Consider the following 19,919-nt stretch of genomic DNA (forward strand, 5'->3'; position numbering starts at 1 on the left):
GATTTCTTGTGGTTTCTCTTTTCTGAGTCACAAGGCGTGAAGCACTGTCAGGGTTGGACCTGGCTGGCTGCAACAAACCCAGTAAACACTAAAACACACCCATGGGTGCCTGGATGAGGCACTGCAAAGCTTTCCCTCCTCCCCCCCGCCCTGTATTTTCTTCCCCACAGAGGTTGGCTTCCTGGTTGAGAGGCAGGACCTTCCACAAGCCAGGAACAATTCGCCTGGAGAAAAGAAGCGGAGGGAAGAGACACAGAGTTATGGGTTTGTGGCAAGAAAAATCTATCAGTGCAAACTCTGAATTTCCCATTTATTGAAACCAATCACAGTTAAAAGGTCAAATCCATTGGCAAACAGTAGTTTTGTATCATCCAGAGTGACCCACAAATGAAATCCAACCAAAAGAAAATAAGGAACCAAACAAATCCACATGGTTCTAGCTCAGTTTGGTCAAGGCTGTTCCTGCAGCTTCACAGCAGTCTGTGCCCCCCCTGACTCATCACACTGTTCCCCCAAAAGCCCCACAGCTGCAGGGGGACAGAGATGCAGGTGGCAGCCAGAAGATCCAGTTATTCCAGCTGAAGGGTCTAAGGGAGTCCTTCTTACTGAAGATGGACTTGAGGTGGGTTTGCAGCATCCTTCCACCTTCAGCATTTGGCTGCTCACTCTCCAAGCACAGGGAGGCTCAGGCAGGGCTTGCTCCTCAGTCTGGAAGGGACCAACCCTGCCTGCTCAGGAATGGCTGCTCAACATGAGATGCTTGAAAAGCAGAGGGTGAAGAGGCAGGTACACACCATGCATGTTCCTGTTTCCCCAAGCAGGACAATTAATTCACCTTGATGAATTTTTTCATCCTGAGGATGCTCAGGAAGATGAGAGCTCCCAGCACACTCCCATCCTGACTCAGCTCCAAGCTCTCCTGTGGGGTGAAGTGCAACCAGGGCCACCACCAGGAAAAGCCTGCCCTGGCTCTTTGGTGAGTTATGGATCATTGGAACCAGCAGATATAAACCAGGAATTGCTTGGTAAGGCCAGGCACAGTCCTGGGCCCACGTGGAAGCATGTCCTGCTGCACACCAGTCAGGCAGCACATCAGCAACAACATGGGGGACCACACCTTGCCTTGTAAAGTGGACATGCTAGAAAACACAAAAGCCCTTCTTGCCTGTGTTATTCTGGTTTGGTTTTTTTTTCCCAGAGAAAACCCTGGGGTACTGGACAAAACATACTAGAATAAAGGTCCACTTAGGAAATAAATTCCAGGGGGGAAAAAAAGGACAGACATTTCCCTCTTACAGACATCCCAAGAACATTCATTTTTATTTGCCTGGACTATTTGCATCCATAAAAACAACTACCCTAAAACATTCCCAAAGACCAGCAGGATGCAGAGGGGTGATCCCACTGAGTGCTGGAGGTGTTATCTAAGCCCTAATGCCCTTTGGAAAACAGGGTGGAAATTGAGCCCCTGTCAGGAGTTTTCTCCACTCAGATGCCTTGGTACCCAACCACAGACCAGCTTCATACACGACAGTGAATTTCTAATCTTCTACAGAACAAAGATGATCAAAACCCAGAGCCACCTGACTCAGAGAAACCATCCCAGCGTGGAAGGGGAAGGAGAGGGTGACCTGCAGCCCAACCTACACCCTGTCCAACATCCCTCCAGAGGGAAAAGAAAATCCTGTTGGCGAAAGGAAACCAAGACCTGCGAGGAACCACCCGTATTTGTGCTTAGAAAACCATCAACGTGGCGTTGGAGGGGATGAAGAGATATAAAATTAGAGGAAATCAACACCAAACCAGATCCAAAAAGAAAAAAATATGTACAAAAAAAGGTCCCGAGGGTAAGGTGTGTCCAGTTCCAAATGCCGCTGCACAAATGGCTCTGAAGTCTTCTCCTGGGGAGCAGCATGCTGCCCTACCCAAGCCCTACATCCAGGGACATCATCACCACAAATCCTAGGATGGAGGTCCAGGATGCCAGCTTCCCGTTGCCACTGCAGGGAGAAAAGAGCAAGTGTGAGCTCCTGGGAGCCAGGGTTGGCTTCTCGGATGAGGCAGTGCTGCTTTATCTCTCATCTGGGCAAGGGAAGGGATCTACCAGAGTCCCTGGTGTTTCCCCTTCTGTCTATCTTGCCTTTAGTGGTGGTCACCAAGCAGTCTCACCTGGTCTGTGCCTCGGGGATGATATCATCCATCACCACATAAACCATTGCTCCAGCAGCGAAGCCCAAGGCGTAGGGGAGGAGAGGCTCTGCCACCACCACGGCAAAGGCACCGAAGATGCCGGCTAAGGGCTCCACCATGCCACTCAGCTGCCCATACCTGCAAAAGGCCAAGACTAAAAGCCATCAGGGTCCTGGCTGAAGAGGCAAAAGAGCCCTCCCCTGGGCTTTCGCACTTCCTCATCTCCGTGGTCCTCTCTAGTGCCACCATGTCTGGGAGGCAGTCGGGCACCCAAGCACATTAAAGCCAAACCACCTGGATTATTTTAAATGGGCAACAGGTAATCACCTCTGACTAGTGGTTGATCTGACCCAGCTGATTTGTTCAGGAAGGGAAATAAAGCACAATCCAACCCCTTCCCCCAGGAGCTCTGCAGGATTGCTTGTTGCAGAGGGGGTTGGACTGGATGACTTTTGGAGGTCCCTTCCAACCCAAACCGTTCTACAATTCTGTAACTCCGTGATTCAGGGATCCAGCTCTTGGGCAGGGATGGGTCAGAGAGGAAGCATCTCCAATGATTGCAGCTCAATCCCAAAGAGGACACCTAGCCACAGCCTCAACCAGGATGAAATTGCACTCTTCCTTCTCGCTTTGTTTCCCTCTACGACTGCTTCAACTCTCCTGACCATGGGAACTCCCTTCCCAACAGCAGCAATCCCAGTGCAAGTCCCAGCACCGGCTGCACTTACAGAACTGGAGCTGGGTGGGAGGGAAAGAAAACAAAGCTTTGGCTGGAGCCATTTCCAAGCTTCCCCCCTGCCTTGCCATCCATCACCCGGCCCAGCACACGTGCACAGGCAGGAACGCAGCCCTGTGCTCGCAGAGTTCATGCCCTTGGCTTTTTCACCTCTGGGAAAAGGCAAAAATAATAAAAAGTGAGGTTGAAATCCAGCCCAGAGTGAAGTGAGAGGGGGGTAAAAAAATTAGATAAATAAACAAAAAAAAAATTAAGCCCTGTGTTTAGTGCAGAATCTGGGAGCTCACCACAGGTGCTCAGCAGGCAGGTTGGGATGGGCTGACCCACTGGGATCACTGCTGCATCCCTTGGGAACTACAGGCTCAGAAGCAGGGCAGTGCTCATGGCCCTTCCTCCAAGCTGGAAACCAGCAGTGCTCCCAGCATCAGCCTTTTGTGATGCCAGGAGGGAACCTTGCAGGTCTGAAACTTAATTCCAGCCCCATGAAAAAAACATCCAATCCCTAGAGACTGTGGGAAGCAGCTCTTGGCTGGAGCAAGCCTATCCCAAAGGCAGCTCAGTAATGGAGCAAATGGATGTGGGGAGGAAATCTGCAGGCACCCACCCATCAGGAACTGTTGGCAGAGGAGAGAAGAGGAATGAAGAGGAGTGAAGAGGAACTTGGCTTACCAGAATGCTTTCCACGTTGAAAATCCAGCACCACGCAAAGGCAGGCTGACAGCCAGGCCCTCTGGGAAGTTCTGAATCCCAATCCCAATGGCTAAGTTCCTAAGCCAAACAAAAAAAAACCCACAAATATATGTACAGATAATAATTGGAAAGCACAGCCTGGGGTGGGCTGCTGGGAGCTGGGGAGAAAGAATAAAAGCTGTTATTAAAGATGAGCCTTTTGAATAGAAGTGCTGCTGGCCCCAGGGCTAGTCATGCTCATATTTAACATGAACACAGCAAATTTCATCTTCAAAGAGCTCCACTGTGTTTCATCGGCTTCAGCATCAGCCCTGGGAGCAACAGAGACCAGATGGAGGAGAAAAGACCTGTCCAGGGAGGCCCTACAAGGTGTTTCCAACCTGAGGCTTCCCAGAAGCTGTAGCATCACTGGATCCCAGTGTCTGGAGCAGCCCTGGGTTTGGGGCTCCCCCCTCCCAGTGGGGTTTGCTAGCAGTGCCCCAGTGAAGCCAGTTTCTCTCTCATAACCTGCTCCAGCTCTCACCAGCATTGTCCTTAACCATAACCACCCCTGCACAAGCCTTGGGGTACATCAGAGAAGGAGGATATTTTTTGCCACAGGATTTTGTTTCTTTCTCTCTCTTTGACCCCTCTTGCATCCAACAGAAAGGCAACACTTGGACTTGCAGAACCAAAATCCAGAAGAGTTGTTCTGTTCATCAGTAAACTAGCCTAGGAGGAGGCAGGCTGCTGTGAAGACCAATTCTCCAAGCACAAGAGGTAAAAAGCCTCATACAGGGGGCTAGGCAGGCAGGGATGGTGAGCTTGACCTGCTCCAAGTAAAGCCCCACATCCCCAGCAACAGAAAACATGGCTCTAAGAGTTGGCAACTGAAGGACAGGCAGGAGAGGTTTGAAGGAGCATATAAGGGCAGAGAACTAGGTGAGGCTTCTCCTTGCTTGCCCTCTCCCCTTCAACACTTAGACCCAACGCCTATTTCAGCACCCACCTTCAGAGCACCCTGTGCCCACTTGCTGCCTCTCACACAGCTCCCATGATGGGAGCACCACATACATCATCTGGAGCTCACCCAAAATGGAAACAACTCCATGAAGAGCCATCACTCACCTAAGCTGGATTTGCAGTGGGAAGGTCTGTTAACTGTTCTATACTGGGGGAAGCTGTACCCCAGCTCTGGGCACCAAGAGCAGAAGCTGCTCCTGGCACCCCTCAGCCACATGTTGCCCACCCGTGGCAAGAATTTGCTCCAGCCTTGGGAATGGTTCTTCCCTTCTGCTTCAGGGTCCCTTCCAGCTCAGTGGGAGTTTGGGATTTTTGAGATGGAGGGTTTTTTCCTTCACTGAAAGAAACAAAACATTGCATGCATCACACTGAATGAGGCTGGGCTTTATGGAGTGGGCTCCTTGGGCTGAGTGAACAACAACCTGTCTCACAGTTGGAGGATTTCTTCTGTCATGGCTTTACCTCTGTGTGCTGGTGGAGCTTGCTGGGACCCATCTCTGGGAGGACACTGACTGTCCAGGACAGGCTCAGAACTCCAGCAACAAGGTGCTGGGCTGTGACCTACCCCAGCCCACAGCTGCAAGCAGGACCCCAGCGCCTCTCTGCAAGGTCAGTTGTTCCTTTGCCAGCAGCTGAAAGCTCCTTTTGCTGCTTTAAACACTTGTTTCCTATTAGTAAAATAAGACTGGTGAGAAAAATCTCTCTGGGTTGTTTAAACTTCTACCAGGGTTTACAGAAGAGGGGAGGGGGAAGGGGGAGAGGCTGTGGGTTTCCCTAACCAGGACAGCCTATTACAATCAAAAACATTATTCAAGGGAAAAAGAGAGAGAGAGAGAGAGAGAGAGAGAACGGAGGGGGGAAAAAACATCCCTTTTAGAAAACACTGGAGCCGCTGTCTGTGCCCTGGCTTGCTTTTTTTTTTCCTCCTTCCCTTGCCTCGGCACAAAGCAGCTATTACTGGCCCCGACCACAACAAATTAATGGGGTGGGAGAGGGAGGTGTGAATGGAGGGGTCTGTACGGGAAGGGCGGTCAGCCCCCGCCCCCAACTCACCCCCTGGTCCCACTGGGAGGGGAGAACCCTGCTCTGACCCCTTGCCCTGCAGCAGCCCCCAGGGCAGAGAAAACCCCAAGGGGAAGATCTATCAGGAGAAGGTGGGTTTGTCCCTGCTATCCTCCTCCTCCTCTTTCCTATGCACACCACTAGCAAAACCCATCAGCACTCCCCGAAGGCAAGAACTGGATATAGCCCTACAGCTTGGGGTACCTGGATACCACCACCAGGTGCCCAGTGGGTCTGGTCTGTGCCAGAAACAGGGCTGAAGCAAGCTTGGCTGCAGTGAGCAACATGCCATGTGCCATGGCACCCACCATGGCAGGCAACGTGCAATAGTATGCATTGGGTCACAATCTGCCCAATGCCAGTGGGGACCTGCTGGGGTCAGGACACACACATCTCCCAGCCCTTGGAAGGGATGCAGCACTGTGTGCTCCCTCCCAGGTCAAGACCCTAACCTGTCCCCCCATGGCATCATGTCATGTGGCTGCTGACAGTTGAGGTGGGCATGAGGTGCAGGCACATGAAGCTTCAGTGTGTGGCACAGCAAGAGGCAAAGGCCACCAGACATCCCTGCATGTCTGGCTTCTCACTACCTGCCTTAGCACATCCACAGGGCAGAAAGGACCTCTGGGCTCAGCATCAGGCTGAGAAGCTCTCCATATCATCTCTCAGCTTCCAGATCCTCTACATCCCCACAAAGGTCTTCTGCTTGCCGAGACCACATTCCCCTATTCCTAAGGCCACTTGTTCCTTCAGCATTTCCTCCCACCACAGCCCTGAGTATTGCTTGGACTTTGAGGCCTTTAGAGCCTCTCCCAGGGACACTAATCTCCTCTGTGCCAACACGGAGGCCATGAACACAGCCTTCCTATTTGCCTTGCCTTGGTTCACTGCATGGAGGGTATCTCCACTTGCTGCTCAGGGACCACCTCTGTTTACCCAGTGCAGCATCTCAGGAGATGTCTGGGTGCTCAAGCAAAGAAGATTTACCTCCAGTGCCTCCAACTGTGAAATACAACCAGCCCAAGGGATGTTCCTCTCCCCACTGGCCGCTGAGCCGTGCACACCTCACACCTTCTCCATAGCTCCCGTGCGGAGCTGACGGCAACACGGTCGGTGAGAAAGCAACTGAATCAAAGCTGCATTGTGTAGGAGGCAAACAAAGGCAGCCTTATTACGGAAATAGGTGGGGATTCTTGGAAGGCTTCCCCCACTGCAAAGAAATACATTGTAAAACACATGCACAAAGACACACTGGAGCAGCCTGGCCCAGCTGACTTCAGCCTCTGAGCTATGGGACATGGAGGAGATGACAACAGGGAGAGGAACCAACAAGAGGGATGATCACCAGGATGAAAGGTTCAGAGGCATTAGGGGCTCCAAAGCAAGGAAGGTAGAGACCCCCAGGGTCTCTCAACATTTCATCCTGATGATTGGTGTCACAAGCAGGTACCTTCTGGTCTGATGGGTCACCCATGCTAGAAGATGCTTTGCAGACAAGGAGGATAACCTGTGGCTCATCCCCAGCCTACAGAGGTGCGTTGGTTTAAAGAGCATCCCAGGAGAAAGCACACTGGACTCTGCCTGGGGATGTGTGTGCTCTACTAACAGCTCTACCACCAGCACCCTGGCCAGTACAGGATGTCACTTGGATGTCTCTTCCATTTGGGCACAATGGACTCAAGTGTCCTTGGAAGCAAAGAGCCAACTTGCACTGGATATGTTACTGTTCTCAGCTCTCTGCCTCTCTCTGCCTCACCTTTCCCATCTGTAAAATGGTGGTGATGACACTGACATTCTCCATGACCTTCTCAAACTGAAGAGAAACGCCGCTAGGACCTGTGCTATCTACACGTGAGCTCTGCAGAGCACCAGCAATGCTGGGATGGCTCTGCTCTAGCATTGGCTTCTCCTCTTCTGCAGCAGAGCCCAATGCTGCAGTTTTAAGGAAGAAAAGCTTCCTGGTGGAGCTCCTCGTGGCAAAAGCGAAACACTCCATGTCCCCCAGGAACATACTGGGGCTGGACCTCCTACCCCCAGCTTGCCTGCCAACTGCTATGGCACCACGCTGGGAGACTCCAAGTTCACTTTCAAAAAGAGAAAAAAAAAAAATAAAGAAAAAAAAAAGTTGGCATCTCTGCATATTTGCAAGGTCAAGGCACAGAAAGCCTTCTATAAGCCTAAACCCTTGTTTTCAAGGGCCTATTCTTTTACAAACTGATTATGAAAGCAGGCTACATATTCTTAACAAGCCCCTTTTCACTCCGGCTTTCAGTTCCCTCCAGTGTATAATGTGCATGTGTATTCTTGCATGGCAGGCCCTTACATACTGTTTTGATTGTTATCAGCCTGCCATGAAAGGCCTGATTGTTTTGGCTTCCCAAGATTACATCATGGCTCCCACTCGGGCGGCCTGTCGAGGTGTTTGATCAGCGCTGGCAGGTGGGAAGGAGCTCGGCGGCGAGCGCAGGGCTCTTGGAGCTTCCCCCAGACCTGCCCTACCTGTTCCATGCAGCTCTGCCCCCAGCATGGGAGGCTCTCCCACCAGCAGCTGCTGCTCAGGGTGGTAGTGGTTCCCCCCACAGCTGGCCCTGATGCTTGCTGGACCATGATCCCACCCTGAACCAGACATGAGCTGGATGGCATTGGGGCTGTTCTGTCTGGAGACAAGAAGGCTCCAGGGAATCACAGAATCACCAAGGTTGGAAGAGACCTCGAGGATCATCGAGTCCAACCTGTCACCACAGACCTTGTGACTAGACCATGGCACCAAGTGCCACATCCAATCCCCTCTTGAACACCTCCAACCTTAGAGCAGCCTTCCAGCACCTGAAGGGGGATTATAGAAAATCTGGGAAGGGACCTTTTACAAGGACTTGGAGTGATAGGGCAAGCGAGAATGGAGTGAAGTTGAGAAGGGCAGATTTAGGCTTGATATTAGAAAGAAATTCTTTACAGTGAGGAATGTGAGATACTGGAACAGGATGCCCAGGAAGGCTGTGGATGCCCCATCCCTGGTGGTGTCCAAAGCCAGGCTAGATGAGGCTTTGAGCAACCCGGGCTAGTGGAAGGTGTCCCTGCCTGCTGGGGGGAAGTAGGAACTAGATGATTTTTGAAGTGCCTTGCAACCCAAACAATTCTATGAACCTATGGGCACATGGGGCTCCTGGGGACTCTTGCTCTAGGTGTTTTAAAGCCAAATCATAGAATGGTTTGGGTTGCAAGGCACCTTAAAGATTATCTAGCTGCAAAACAGGCACCATGTCTTCATTTGGAATTCAACAGCAGAACCACCACTCAAACTGTGCCATGAGCAAGGTGCTTTCCAAACAGCACCAAAGACACCAGTGCATCTGAAAGGAAACAAAGGGAAAAGAAGCAGCAGGAAAGAATCTGGGGCACAAACCAGGGGAAGAGCTGCAGAGATCTGGAGGCAGGAATGGGCTGGACAGCTGCATAGACACACATCTCCAAGGAGACCCACAAAAGCAGAAGATGAAAGGGGCATGGGGTTATGTGGCCTGTGCACAAGCTGTTCTACCAGCCTTCTCCTGGGAATAGAGAAGCTCCTGTCAGGTCTCTGCTAGAGCTGTGCATGCTAGGCACATCTCAAAGGAAACACCACCTGTTCTCCCGGTGCCTGGCTCTTTCAGTGCTGTTCCTCCACAGCCACTTCCACACCAAGGCAATCAGGATGGGTCTGTGCATGAAGTATCCAAATACATTCATGGGGACTGGCACAGGAAGGTGGGCAAGGCCTTGGATGTAGCTGGCCAAGGGTGGAAGAACAATGGATCCAAGGGCTGGAACTCCAATGCTGTGAGGACAGGATGAGAGAGCTGGGGTTGTTCAGCCTGAAGACGCAAAGGCTCCAGGGAAAACTTATGGTGGCCTTTCAGTTCTTAAAGGGGACAATAAGAAAGATGAAAACAGACTTTTAGCAGGGCTTGTAGGGACAGGACAAGGGGTGATGGTTTGAAACTAAAAGAGGGAGATTTGGACTGTAACTAAGGAAGAAACGTTTTACATTGTGGGTGGTGAGACCCTGTCCCAAGCTGCCCAGAGAGGTGGTAGATGCTCCATCATTGGAACAATTCTAGGTCAGGTAGTTTGGGGCTCTGAACAACATGCTTCAGTTGCAGATGTTCCTGTGGACTGCAGGTGGGCTGGACTAGATGACCTTTAAAGCTGTCCCTCCCAACTCAAACCATTCCAATATTCTCTGATCCCACGAGACACAAGCTGCAAGCAAGTGCCATCAGCCAAGCGCTAACAGTTTGGGCTTGGATGCTCTGTGGGGCTGGGGCACCTCCTCCCCATCTCTACAAAGCAAGGGGAGGCTCAGATGAAAGGACACACGTCCACACACCCATTTCAGCCATGCCCTGGCATGAGTGGCTGCTGGCAAGAGCAAGGTCACAGCCATTAGGGTGGGTGATAAGCACTGAGCGCTGGCTGCACACGGCTAGCCCTGGCCGCGTTGGGGCAGGTGAGGATCTACTGCCGGAGCTCACGGAGAGCTCCCATTGTCTAGTGACTAGGTTTTTTTTTCCTCTGGGCTTTAAAAAAAATCTTTATTCTTATCTACCTGGTTATTTATGTAACTGTTTGATTTATGAGTCAGCCTCACGCACAGGGTAAAAGTTCACAGCTCCCCCGATCTGGGAAGCACAAAGAGGTGCTTCACGAGCTCCCCGCGGCCCTGCTCTCCTCTCTCTTTTTCACCATGTTTTGACCTCAGCTGCGCAGCAGGAAAGGTTCAGGGAGCCCTGGTGCTTTCTCCAGTTGCCAGATAAGAGTGTGAACCTGACCTGTGAGTGCAGGACCCAACCAGCCTTGGCTGAGCCTCACCCAACTCTCTCTCTCTCCAAGGTTGGTATCTGGCAAAACGAGCAGGAGACATGACCGAGACCCAGGAGTCACTCCCTGCAAAACCCCCTTGGCAGGAGATGCAAGCCAGGAGTGATTGCCCTTGTCCTGCTACTTGCTCTTGCAGCACATAATGAAAAGCAGGATCCAACATAGGACAAATTCCATCTGCACAGTTCTGGTCTATCCAACTAAAATGGTAACAGGTTATCATGACTGGATGGAGCCATCACTCCCCATTCCCAGCATCGCTTCCCCATCGTATTTACTGGGTTCAGTTCCTGCCCCAGGAAAGGGACCAGCACAAGACCCAAATATTCCCAGACCTGGCATCACTAACACACAAATGGGCTCCCAGCAGGTGGTCCTCAGCCCTGCAGGGAGGTAGGGACCTTGTCCAAGGTCTGGCTGCAGATGGGTGGGTGAGCCCTGGGAGAGGCTCAGCTCCTGCAGTGGGTTCCCCTCTGCCTCACTTTTCTTTAAGGACAGGCAGGCAGCATTTAAAAAGCAGCATGCAGAGTTGCAGGACCCCCACCACTGTTCACAGCATCTTTTCAGAAGCAACTTTGGAGAAGAGCTTGGCATCATTAGGGGCCTCCCTGAGCCCTGCAGCCACCCAACTCTGAGGCACTCTGTAATTCCCACCAAACCCATACAAGCAGAATGGCAACAACCACAAAGAGAAGACTTGCAGGGATGGGGAGAGCTCACACCTCATTAGAGCTGACTTCCAAAGATGATGACTTGGACAGAAATGTCTCCACTGTTAATCAGAGACCAACAACATCCTTCCCTGGCAGCCACTGAGGAGCTGCAAGCAGCACCTTCCCACACCAGGCATCATCAGGAGGCTCCAGTTAAGACCCTACAAGTCAGAAGCATCTATTTTTAGCCACCTTAAGACAACCTTCACGTGAGACCTCATTAGTCTATTTTAAAAACAGTGTCAGGCTGCAGCTAATTTAAATGTTTACATATTCATATAGGCACACACCCATAAATAAAGCAGGATTTTAACGATGTGGCTGCATTGATCTCAGGCAGGGCTAGAGCTGGAGGGAGATACAGAAACCTCCTAAAGGTTATTAAAATATTTTTTAAACAATTAAACACAGGCAGCAGCTGGGTGGTCTCAAAGCAGGGCTGGGCTTACAGCCTCCCCTATAAAAACCTCCCAATAATAGGTGCCAGGCAATGGTGATAGCTTCACAGAACCCCCGCCCCCAGCCCTCTCCTTTCTAGATGAATCTTCAAATTGTAAAGACATTTCACATAGAAGAATTCTTTCACTTGCTATAGAAACCTCAGTGTGAGTAACAGGCTGAGGTGGGATGGTGGTGAATGGTTCAAGGGGTATTTTTCAGGTGTTTGGGTGTTGTGGGGTTTTTTGCCTTCTCCTCCAGATTCAGCCAACACACACAGCCCCCACTGCTTCCAGAAAAAGAAGCCTCGAGCAAGGAAAGGGAAGAAGGATGAGTGTAGGTAATAACAACATTATTCCTCCTCCCTGCTGTGGGGTGAACAGAACCTGAAGGGAGCCAAAGCCCAGCTAGAGGTCTAGATAAATACAGGTAGATAATTTACTCCTCTCTCAGGTGCCTGCAGCAGCATGGTGACAGAGCTCAGCATCCTGCTGGTTCCCATCCCACCCTGGGCAGCTAAATGGCCACACAAGCAGAGCTGCTTGGCCAGGGCATGGGTGTGTGGAGGGGCTCACAAAGATTCCACCCATCCACGTTTGCATCCTAATGGAGGATCATTAAGCAAGAGCAAAACTAAAAGCACTTGAAGTGGTTTCTCCACTTCCCTCTCTCCTGCAGCACGGCTGTTAAACCAAGCTGGAGAGCGTGAAAGCAGCAGAGCAGCTCCTTTATGCAGCCCCAAAACCTGGAACTAAACAATTTACTAACAGCTGTAGCTATAAAAGGCCCCATTATCACACCCTGTACAGTCACAATGTCTTCATTCAAATCATTTCCCCTCCTCAGAGGGTTTATTTTTAAAACAAGCTGCTAAAGAGAGGAATAGGCCACTGGGGATGCAAAGATGAACCTGGTGTTGAAAGTGAGCTTTGTTGGGCATTATCTGGGTAAGATAAACAAGAATAATGGCTTTTGCTTTCTCTTTTTACTTCTTTGCCCTTTCTTTTAGTTGAAGGTGAACAGGAACTGAATGGGTGCATTTTGCAGATCAAAGCTAGGCAGGAGAGACCTTTGAGGTAAGGGCCTGGAGAACGTGTGAATGCCAGGCTTTGGCTTTTGGAGAGAGCAGGGACCATGTTCAATGGCAGATGCTTACCCAGACTGGAACCATCAACCCCAGCTCTACCTCCTAGCCCATTCTCTGCAGTGTCTGCATTGTTAGCCATCCTCTGAACCTCACACACAGCCTGGACCACCACAGAGTGGGACCCCACCATGGTCCTCCCATACTCCAGGCAGCCTCTCCAGCTGCTCTCCTGCATAACACCAGAAGATGATGCAGACACCCAACATGGATGCACTGAAAACCACGAGTGCCTCACCTCCAACATGGGGTTCAGTGCCCCAAAGAAGTATTGCAACCCATAGAGCCACAGCTCTGGGGTTCTTGCAAATGCAGGGCTGAAGCTTTCTCCTCTTGCAGGGCTACCACAGGCTGCTGGGCCATTGCAGCACCCAGCCATAGCTGGACAGAAACCACTCCAGTTGGCCAACAGTACAGCCAAGGAAAGGTCTAGGCAACTCCCTGTGAAGCCCTCTCTCAGGAACATGAGAAACCAAAGACCTCCACATATCCCCTGTCCTTCAGGTTGTATCTGCAGATGCAGCGACCACCACAGAAAGTGAAGCAAGCAACAGTTACACAGACTTTCCACAGAGCCAGATGTTGTTTGGCAGGCCAGCTGTCTGTCTAAGCATTACAAATCAAACCAAAAACCCTCCTTGGTCTAGACACTTCAGTAAGGGATAAGGAAAAAAAAGAGAGAAGAGGAAGGGAGACTATTTATACAAATGGTGATGTAAACACCAACAGCCAGCAAGGGATTTGTATCCAGGAGCTCAACTCCCAGCCAGGCTTTGGAGACCTCCCTGCTGACTTGGGAGGTCTTCCCCTCTTCCAGCCTGGGGCAATGAATAAAGGGTTGCAACACCCATCCAGCCCCAGGAGCTGGGGCCCACTGAAGGCTGTGTTGCTACAGGCTTTCAACCCACCCATGTCAGCCAAGGGACACACAAGTGAAGAAGAAGGAGGGTGGCCACCAAACCTGCCAGCACCTATGTGGGGAAGGAACCCCCAACACAGACAGAAGCCACAGATCCCAAGGGATTCTGCTCAGCCTGGCCCTACCACAGGCTGCACTGCTCCAGGCAGGTTTTCCCTGCTGAGGCACACTGACTTTGAGTACCTTGCATTTTGGTTTCTGAATTTCAGGTCAGCACAAAGCCCCCATTTTCTCCAGCAGCCCTCCAGGTTGGCTGCTTTTGGAGGATGCTCCACACCTCCCTGCCCAGCACCTCTGAGACCCAGCAGCTGGTGCACAGCTCCACTCCACAATTCCCTCTTCAGCATCTTCATGTGCAGCACCATCAGCCAAGAGTGACCTCCTCACTGCCAGCTGCCTCAGAAAGAGCAGCAGCCCCTGAGAAGCCCTGCAATGGACAACCCACCCCATGCACCCAAGGACCACTTTGCAAGGTTCAAAAAGCATCTTCCCAGCACTGGTGCACAGAGATGGGGGGAACAGACCCATCCTGACCTCCCCAGCTTGGCAGAAGGCAGGACCAGCATCATCAGGCCAAGGTAAACCATTCAAGACATGGTTTGCTGCCAAGAACCACTGAGGAGCTACTCAGCTGGAGCCTCACCTGACAGCAGCTGCTGATCCAAAATGGGCTCCCTTTGCCAAGGGGGCTGGTCTGCTTGATGGTAGGACACACAGGACCACAGGATGTTAGGGGTTATGTGCCTTCCCCACCATCCATACATCACCCAGGGAATCTGGGGCACTGCAGGCAAGTGACAGTCCTTGCTGGGATCCAAAGACCTGGGGTGCATCAGGGAAGTCTCCTCCCAAATTTAAATTCACCCCAAGCCCAGTCTCCAGCAACCCAGATCTCTGTGTCCAAACCAAGATACCTCAGTTTTTTGAGGCTCAGAGAAATCTTTCCACTCTGCTCCTGATCCAAAGATTGGAAAACAAGGTCTCTGCTCCCTGTCCACACCTCTCCACATCAGGGACTGAGCAGCAAGACCCTGGATTTATCTCCTTACATCACACCAAAATAAGAAGCAGGTCCATCTGCAGGATGATAGACTGTCCCAGCACTGCAGGAGAACAAATGTTTTCCTGGTGAGGAAAACATCTGGCAGCACTGAAGGTAGCTCAGTAAAAACCACCACGGGCCACACAGCTTTCCCACCACACTTTTTCTACCCATCCCACAGACCTGGCCCTGAGAGGTGATGTGAGCTGTCAGTAGCTCTGGAGCTGCTCCAGGAGAAGCTGCACACACTGTGGTGTTTGGTGTCCTGCTGATTTCATTATCCACATGGTAATGATTTTTCTTGGATAGAGGAGGAAGCCAAGACATTGTGGCCAGCCTGGCTTCTGTCTGCTGATGGTGCAACTCTGTATTGAGGAGAAGGGGAGGGGAAGGAGCCTAGAGAGCTCTGCTGGCCACAGCAATCCCCTGTTCAGCCTCACACCAGGGACTACTTCCTGAGATTTCACATACTGCAAACCAAGCACAGTGAAGCAGTCCTGAAGCATCTGCTAAAGCTTCAAACAAGAGCCTCCTCTCCATCCCTTCAGCCCCTGCTGCCCCGATGAGAAAGATACCAAAAGAGGAAGCAGAGTCTTGGTCTGTGGCTCACCAAGCCCTTCCACACCATCTTCTTCTCCGGAGCATCAGCCATGGGGAAAATGTCAGGTTCATACCATCAGAATACAGAATTAACCAGGCTGGAAAAGACCTTCGAGATCATCAAGTCCAACCTATCACCCAACACCATCTAATCAACTAAACCATGGCCCTAAGTGCCTCAGCCAGTCTCTTTTTAAACACTTCCAGGGATGGCGACTCGACCACCTCCGTGGGCAGCCCATTCCAATGGCCAGTCACTCCTTCTGTGAAGAATTTCTTCCTAACACCCAGCCTAAACCTTCTCTTGGCGCAGCTTAAGACCATTCACAAAGAAAAGCCCTCAAGAAACATACCCCACTCCTCGACTCTCGCTTAATAAACATTACCTTCAGGAGGGGCTCATTAAAAGGTGCTTAACAAGCATCTTCCAACAGTTTTGTTTTGTAACCAGGGGCTTTGTTCTGCAGGCAGGGCAGGAGCAGCCTGGCTGCGGGAGCAGCACTTGTCTGAGATCCCAGGGAAGGGTGGAAATCCCCTTCCAGCCCCACCTCACCTACCATCAGGAGGTGGGTGTTGGTTGTTTTCCCCCCCATGAGGTGTTTCTGTGCACAACTTCGATCTGATAAAGAGGTTGGGATTCAACCCCACATTTTGCTCCCACCCCAGCAAGCTCTTCATTAGCTGCACTGAGGATCTATTCACGAGCAGGCGACAGAGGTTGCGTGTGTGTGTGAAGGAGAGAAAAACTCAGTGCGTCTTCTGCTGTCTCCCAGACCACAATGATTTCCATTCATTCAAAGAAAAATTTTGCCTGGTTTCAATCTCCCTACATTAATCAACCCCCCCTTTTTTTCCCTCCTTTTTTCCCCCCTCCCCCCACTTTTTTTTTCCCCTCCAGCCTGAGAGACACAGCGTGGGAGGCACAGGCTGTCCCATGAAATAATATTTTCCAAGCCACAGTCAAAGTCTGCCTGTCAACTCGAAGCCTCTTTTCTGTCTGCTTTAACCAAAGCTGGACAGGAAACAATCTGTGGGCACAACAGATCAAAACAAGGCCAACATTCCCAGCAAAAGGGCCAATGAATGGGAACCATTGTGCTGCGGTGGAGGAAACATCACCATCATCATCGAGGTCGGGGGAGGGCAGGGGGTAAAAAGAAAATATATATATCTGTTTACATCCCTTCCACACTCACACCCGCTCTCCAGCTGCCCTAAATAGGAGCTTTCATTCAGGAGATAGCTGGGGCAGGTGGGATGCTGGTGAGAGCTCTGCTGCTATGGTCTGTCAGCACCGAAAGTACTTTGCAAGTTGAGCTGTGCTGGGGCAGGGCAAGCTCAGATTAAACACTGCACCCACAAAACCAGGCAGTTCCCCCCGCTCCTTGCATCCACAGTAAGCAAAGCTCAGCCCACACATGGAACACAACCTGCAGAAGAGGATGCAGCAAACTCACTGGTGGGATTTGGGTGCTGCTGCAGGGAGAAGGAAACCTGCCCACGGAGCTTGGGTGCTCACTGGGTGCAGGTCCAACTCATCTAGATCCAAATCACCCAGCTGTGGAAAAGAGGGTGCTGAGGGGGTGACAGCCAGGGCAAGGAGACCCCTCTGCTCCCCACCCAAGTGCTGAGGGGTTCCCCTCTGCTGCCAGCTCTCCTTCTGACTGTGATAGCTGCTAAAGGGGATCCACGTGAACCCCACGGATTGCTCCCCAGCCACACAGGGGAAGCTGCCAGCATCACCATCAACAGAGCCCTCAGCTCTCTCTGCTTTAAACCAGCAGCAGCAAGAGACAGCCCCTCAGCCCCCATCCCTACATGTACTCAGCTTCAGCCTAAGGCACAGCTCTGCCAAAACTTTGCACACACCATTTTTATCTTCTCTAAACGATTTGCATTGGTGACATCCTAAGAGGAGCCACTGCCCAGAACACGCAGGGCTTAACAGAACCTCTCTCACTTTGATGTTTCACACCTTTAGTCCCTTTCCATTGTTCATCTGCTCCAAGTAATTTGCTGCATTTAGCTTCATACCTGTTCCACTCATTTGAGCCTTCTCTCACACCTGAAGGAGCAGCTCTGCAGGTGCTTTGCCAGCAAAAAAAGTCACCTTTGGGAGCCCTGTCAGCTCCAGGACGTGCCCTACAGCAGGACAAGACTAGGAATCGGCTCCAAATCTGCCAGAACAGACAGGCTGGTGGGAACATGGATGTTACCACCTAGTGTCAGCTGCGAGACGAGCAGCGACCAGGAGTGGGAATGGGGATAGGGGATGGCTCTAGCTCTGCAGAAACCAGCAGGGTTTCCAGCATCTCCCAGGAGCTACAGGCTTGATTTTCCAGCTTTAAAACCAAACTTGATTAATCAAGTTTTAAAAATTAGACACACAAATGGTATTAAAAGAACAATGAGGCTGCAGAATGAAGCGCTGGGAGGTTACACCCACACAGACACCATACAGAGACTGGGGTGGGGGTTAGCCTCTGCGCACCCAACACTGGAGAGGGAACTGGTACATGGGGATCATTTCCACTGGAAGAGCATCCTGAGTGCACAGGTTTCACATCCCAGCTGGAAAGCAGCTCAGCCAAGGGAAAGCCATGAATACTAGCTGGTGAATCACCCCCTGCCTGTGCTGCCAGCCAGTGACTGTCCCAGCAGCTGGGAACACAGTGCTGTGACTCCTTACAGAGGAGCAGAGAAGCCAGAGAGGGACTGGCAGAGAAAATCCAGACAGTTCAAAGGCAATTATGCAATAGATTCCCTTTTTCCTCCCCAAATTAAGCAGCCAATGGAGCTATCTGAGTCCAGGTACAGCTCACTGCATTGATGACACAGATGTGGTCCTGCTTTCACTGTTCACCCCTGGCTCCCCCCACTGATGCCATCCTGCTTTCCAATGATCTTCCTTGGGGATGGAGCAACCTCCTTGGGGTCCACATCCTAAAGGCAGTCCCAAACCTCTCTCCTGCTAAAAATCAGAATTGCCAACGTGAGTTTTTCTGGCAGTTCTCTGTTCCCTCTGCAGCACAGCATAGGTACATTCAGCAGCTCCTGCAATCCTGACCGAGGAAATTCATTTCATGGTGAATTTCTCTCTGACAGAAAAAGAATTTGCAGGAAGAGGCAACAATCTGTAAGAAAATGGATTTGGCTTTTGTGTGCTTGTCTGCAGCACGAGTACAAGCTGCCTCCTGTTCTCAGAAAGCAAACAGCACATGGAGGATTTGTAAGGGGCAAGAAGCAGAACCAGGCTCCCTTCCCCAGGCCCTCCCTTTGCTCCCTCAGGCTCTCTCCAAGCGCAGTCATCACACCAAGGGATGATTCTGGGCACGATGGGGAAGAGGATAACTGGTCCCCCATGCTAATTCTCTTTTGAGGGAGAGAAGAAGAGAGGTCCCCAAGGGCCTCACCTCACCATCTGCTCTCATGTTTCCAGCCAAGACACGAGCTCACGCGGCGTGGGCACACCGGAAGATGCTGCAGGGTCCTGCGTGCCAATACCACAGCGGCAAAGCAAGTCCCGAGGGAAGGGATGGCAGAATGGGCATGTGGGATCTCTTCCCTGCCAGCCCTGAGTTCCATATCACAGCTGCCCAGCATTGCAGGCATACAACCCACTGGACGAGGGCTCAGGGTCACCCCAGGGTGTATTGGAGGCTTTTGTCCTCTAAATGATACAGCAGGGGCTGGGAGAGAGGAAAACCACCTCAACACACACTCCCCCTGCATGGGGACTGGAGATGTGCAGAGTGTGGCCAGCAGCACAGACCTGCCCTGGCCCTTTTCTTCCTGCACCCAGTCCTGAGGAAGCCACCAACAAAGTGCACCAGGGTTGGACAGCCCTGTCTGCACCCCTGCCTGAATCCCTGCCCACTCTGCACCCCCCAGAGCAGCCACGGGAAGTGCACATTCAATCTCTCTTGATCTCAGCAGCTCCAGCCCCATCTGGTTCTTGTTAAATCAGCCACAGAAGGTGGAGAGAGTTTCTTCCCTCTGTGCTACAGCATGCAAAGAGGGGGGAGGTAAAACAGCTTTTTTAAGACATGGCTGCCCTTCTTTTTACCTTCCTGCCTGGAAGGCAGCCAGGAGCAGCTCATGCTCCCCTGCACACATCTGGAATGGACTCACTGCACACCCCACCCATGGCACCGCTACTCTGCATGGGCATCACTTCTCCACTCTGGGCACTGGGGGTTTGCTCCCTTTCTGTCACTGCAGCAGCTTTGTCCTGAGCCACTATTTCCAGTCCTGATGTTTTTCTGATGGTTTCATCCTCACAAAGAGGCAGGCAGTCAGTCCTGCAGCAGGGAGGGAGGGATGCTCTACAACAGCCTGCTCTTGCTCAAGGACAAACAGATGCTCAGCTCCCCACGGGAAACACCCCAAAAGCAGACATTAGGTCACCCTAACCCCCACCTAAACTGCCATAAAACCTACGTCACCTTTCCAAGAAAGGCTTGCATGTGGTGCCCAGCCAAAGGAACGCCAATACCCGCCTGCCCACAACGGCAAAGCTCCAGCCC

The 19,919-nt window shown here is 51.6% G+C and overlaps 1 protein-coding gene across 2 annotated transcripts in view; it reads right to left on the minus strand.

The window, feature by feature from the left end:
- Window positions 1-285: 285 nt before the first annotated feature.
- The window catches only part of SLC39A11 (solute carrier family 39 member 11), a 101,477-nt gene continuing 81,843 nt past the window's right edge, over window positions 286-19,919 (minus strand). For both annotated transcript variants that reach the window (XM_068151186.1, XM_068151185.1), the window contains exons 8-10: window positions 3,596-3,694; window positions 2,170-2,328; window positions 286-2,000 (exon numbers count right to left, since the gene is read on the minus strand). In XM_068151186.1, the coding sequence (XP_068007287.1) occupies window positions 1,922-2,000; window positions 2,170-2,328; window positions 3,596-3,694 (337 nt within the window). In that variant the 3' untranslated portion in view covers window positions 286-1,921. The remainder of the gene's footprint in view (window positions 2,001-2,169; window positions 2,329-3,595; window positions 3,695-19,919) is intronic.

This window comes from Melanerpes formicivorus, unplaced genomic scaffold (genome assembly GCF_026170545.1).
Source record: "Melanerpes formicivorus ecotype bairdi unplaced genomic scaffold, bMelFor1.0.p_v2 SCAF_21, whole genome shotgun sequence".
In the NCBI taxonomy this organism is placed as follows: Eukaryota; Metazoa; Chordata; class Aves; order Piciformes; family Picidae; genus Melanerpes; species Melanerpes formicivorus.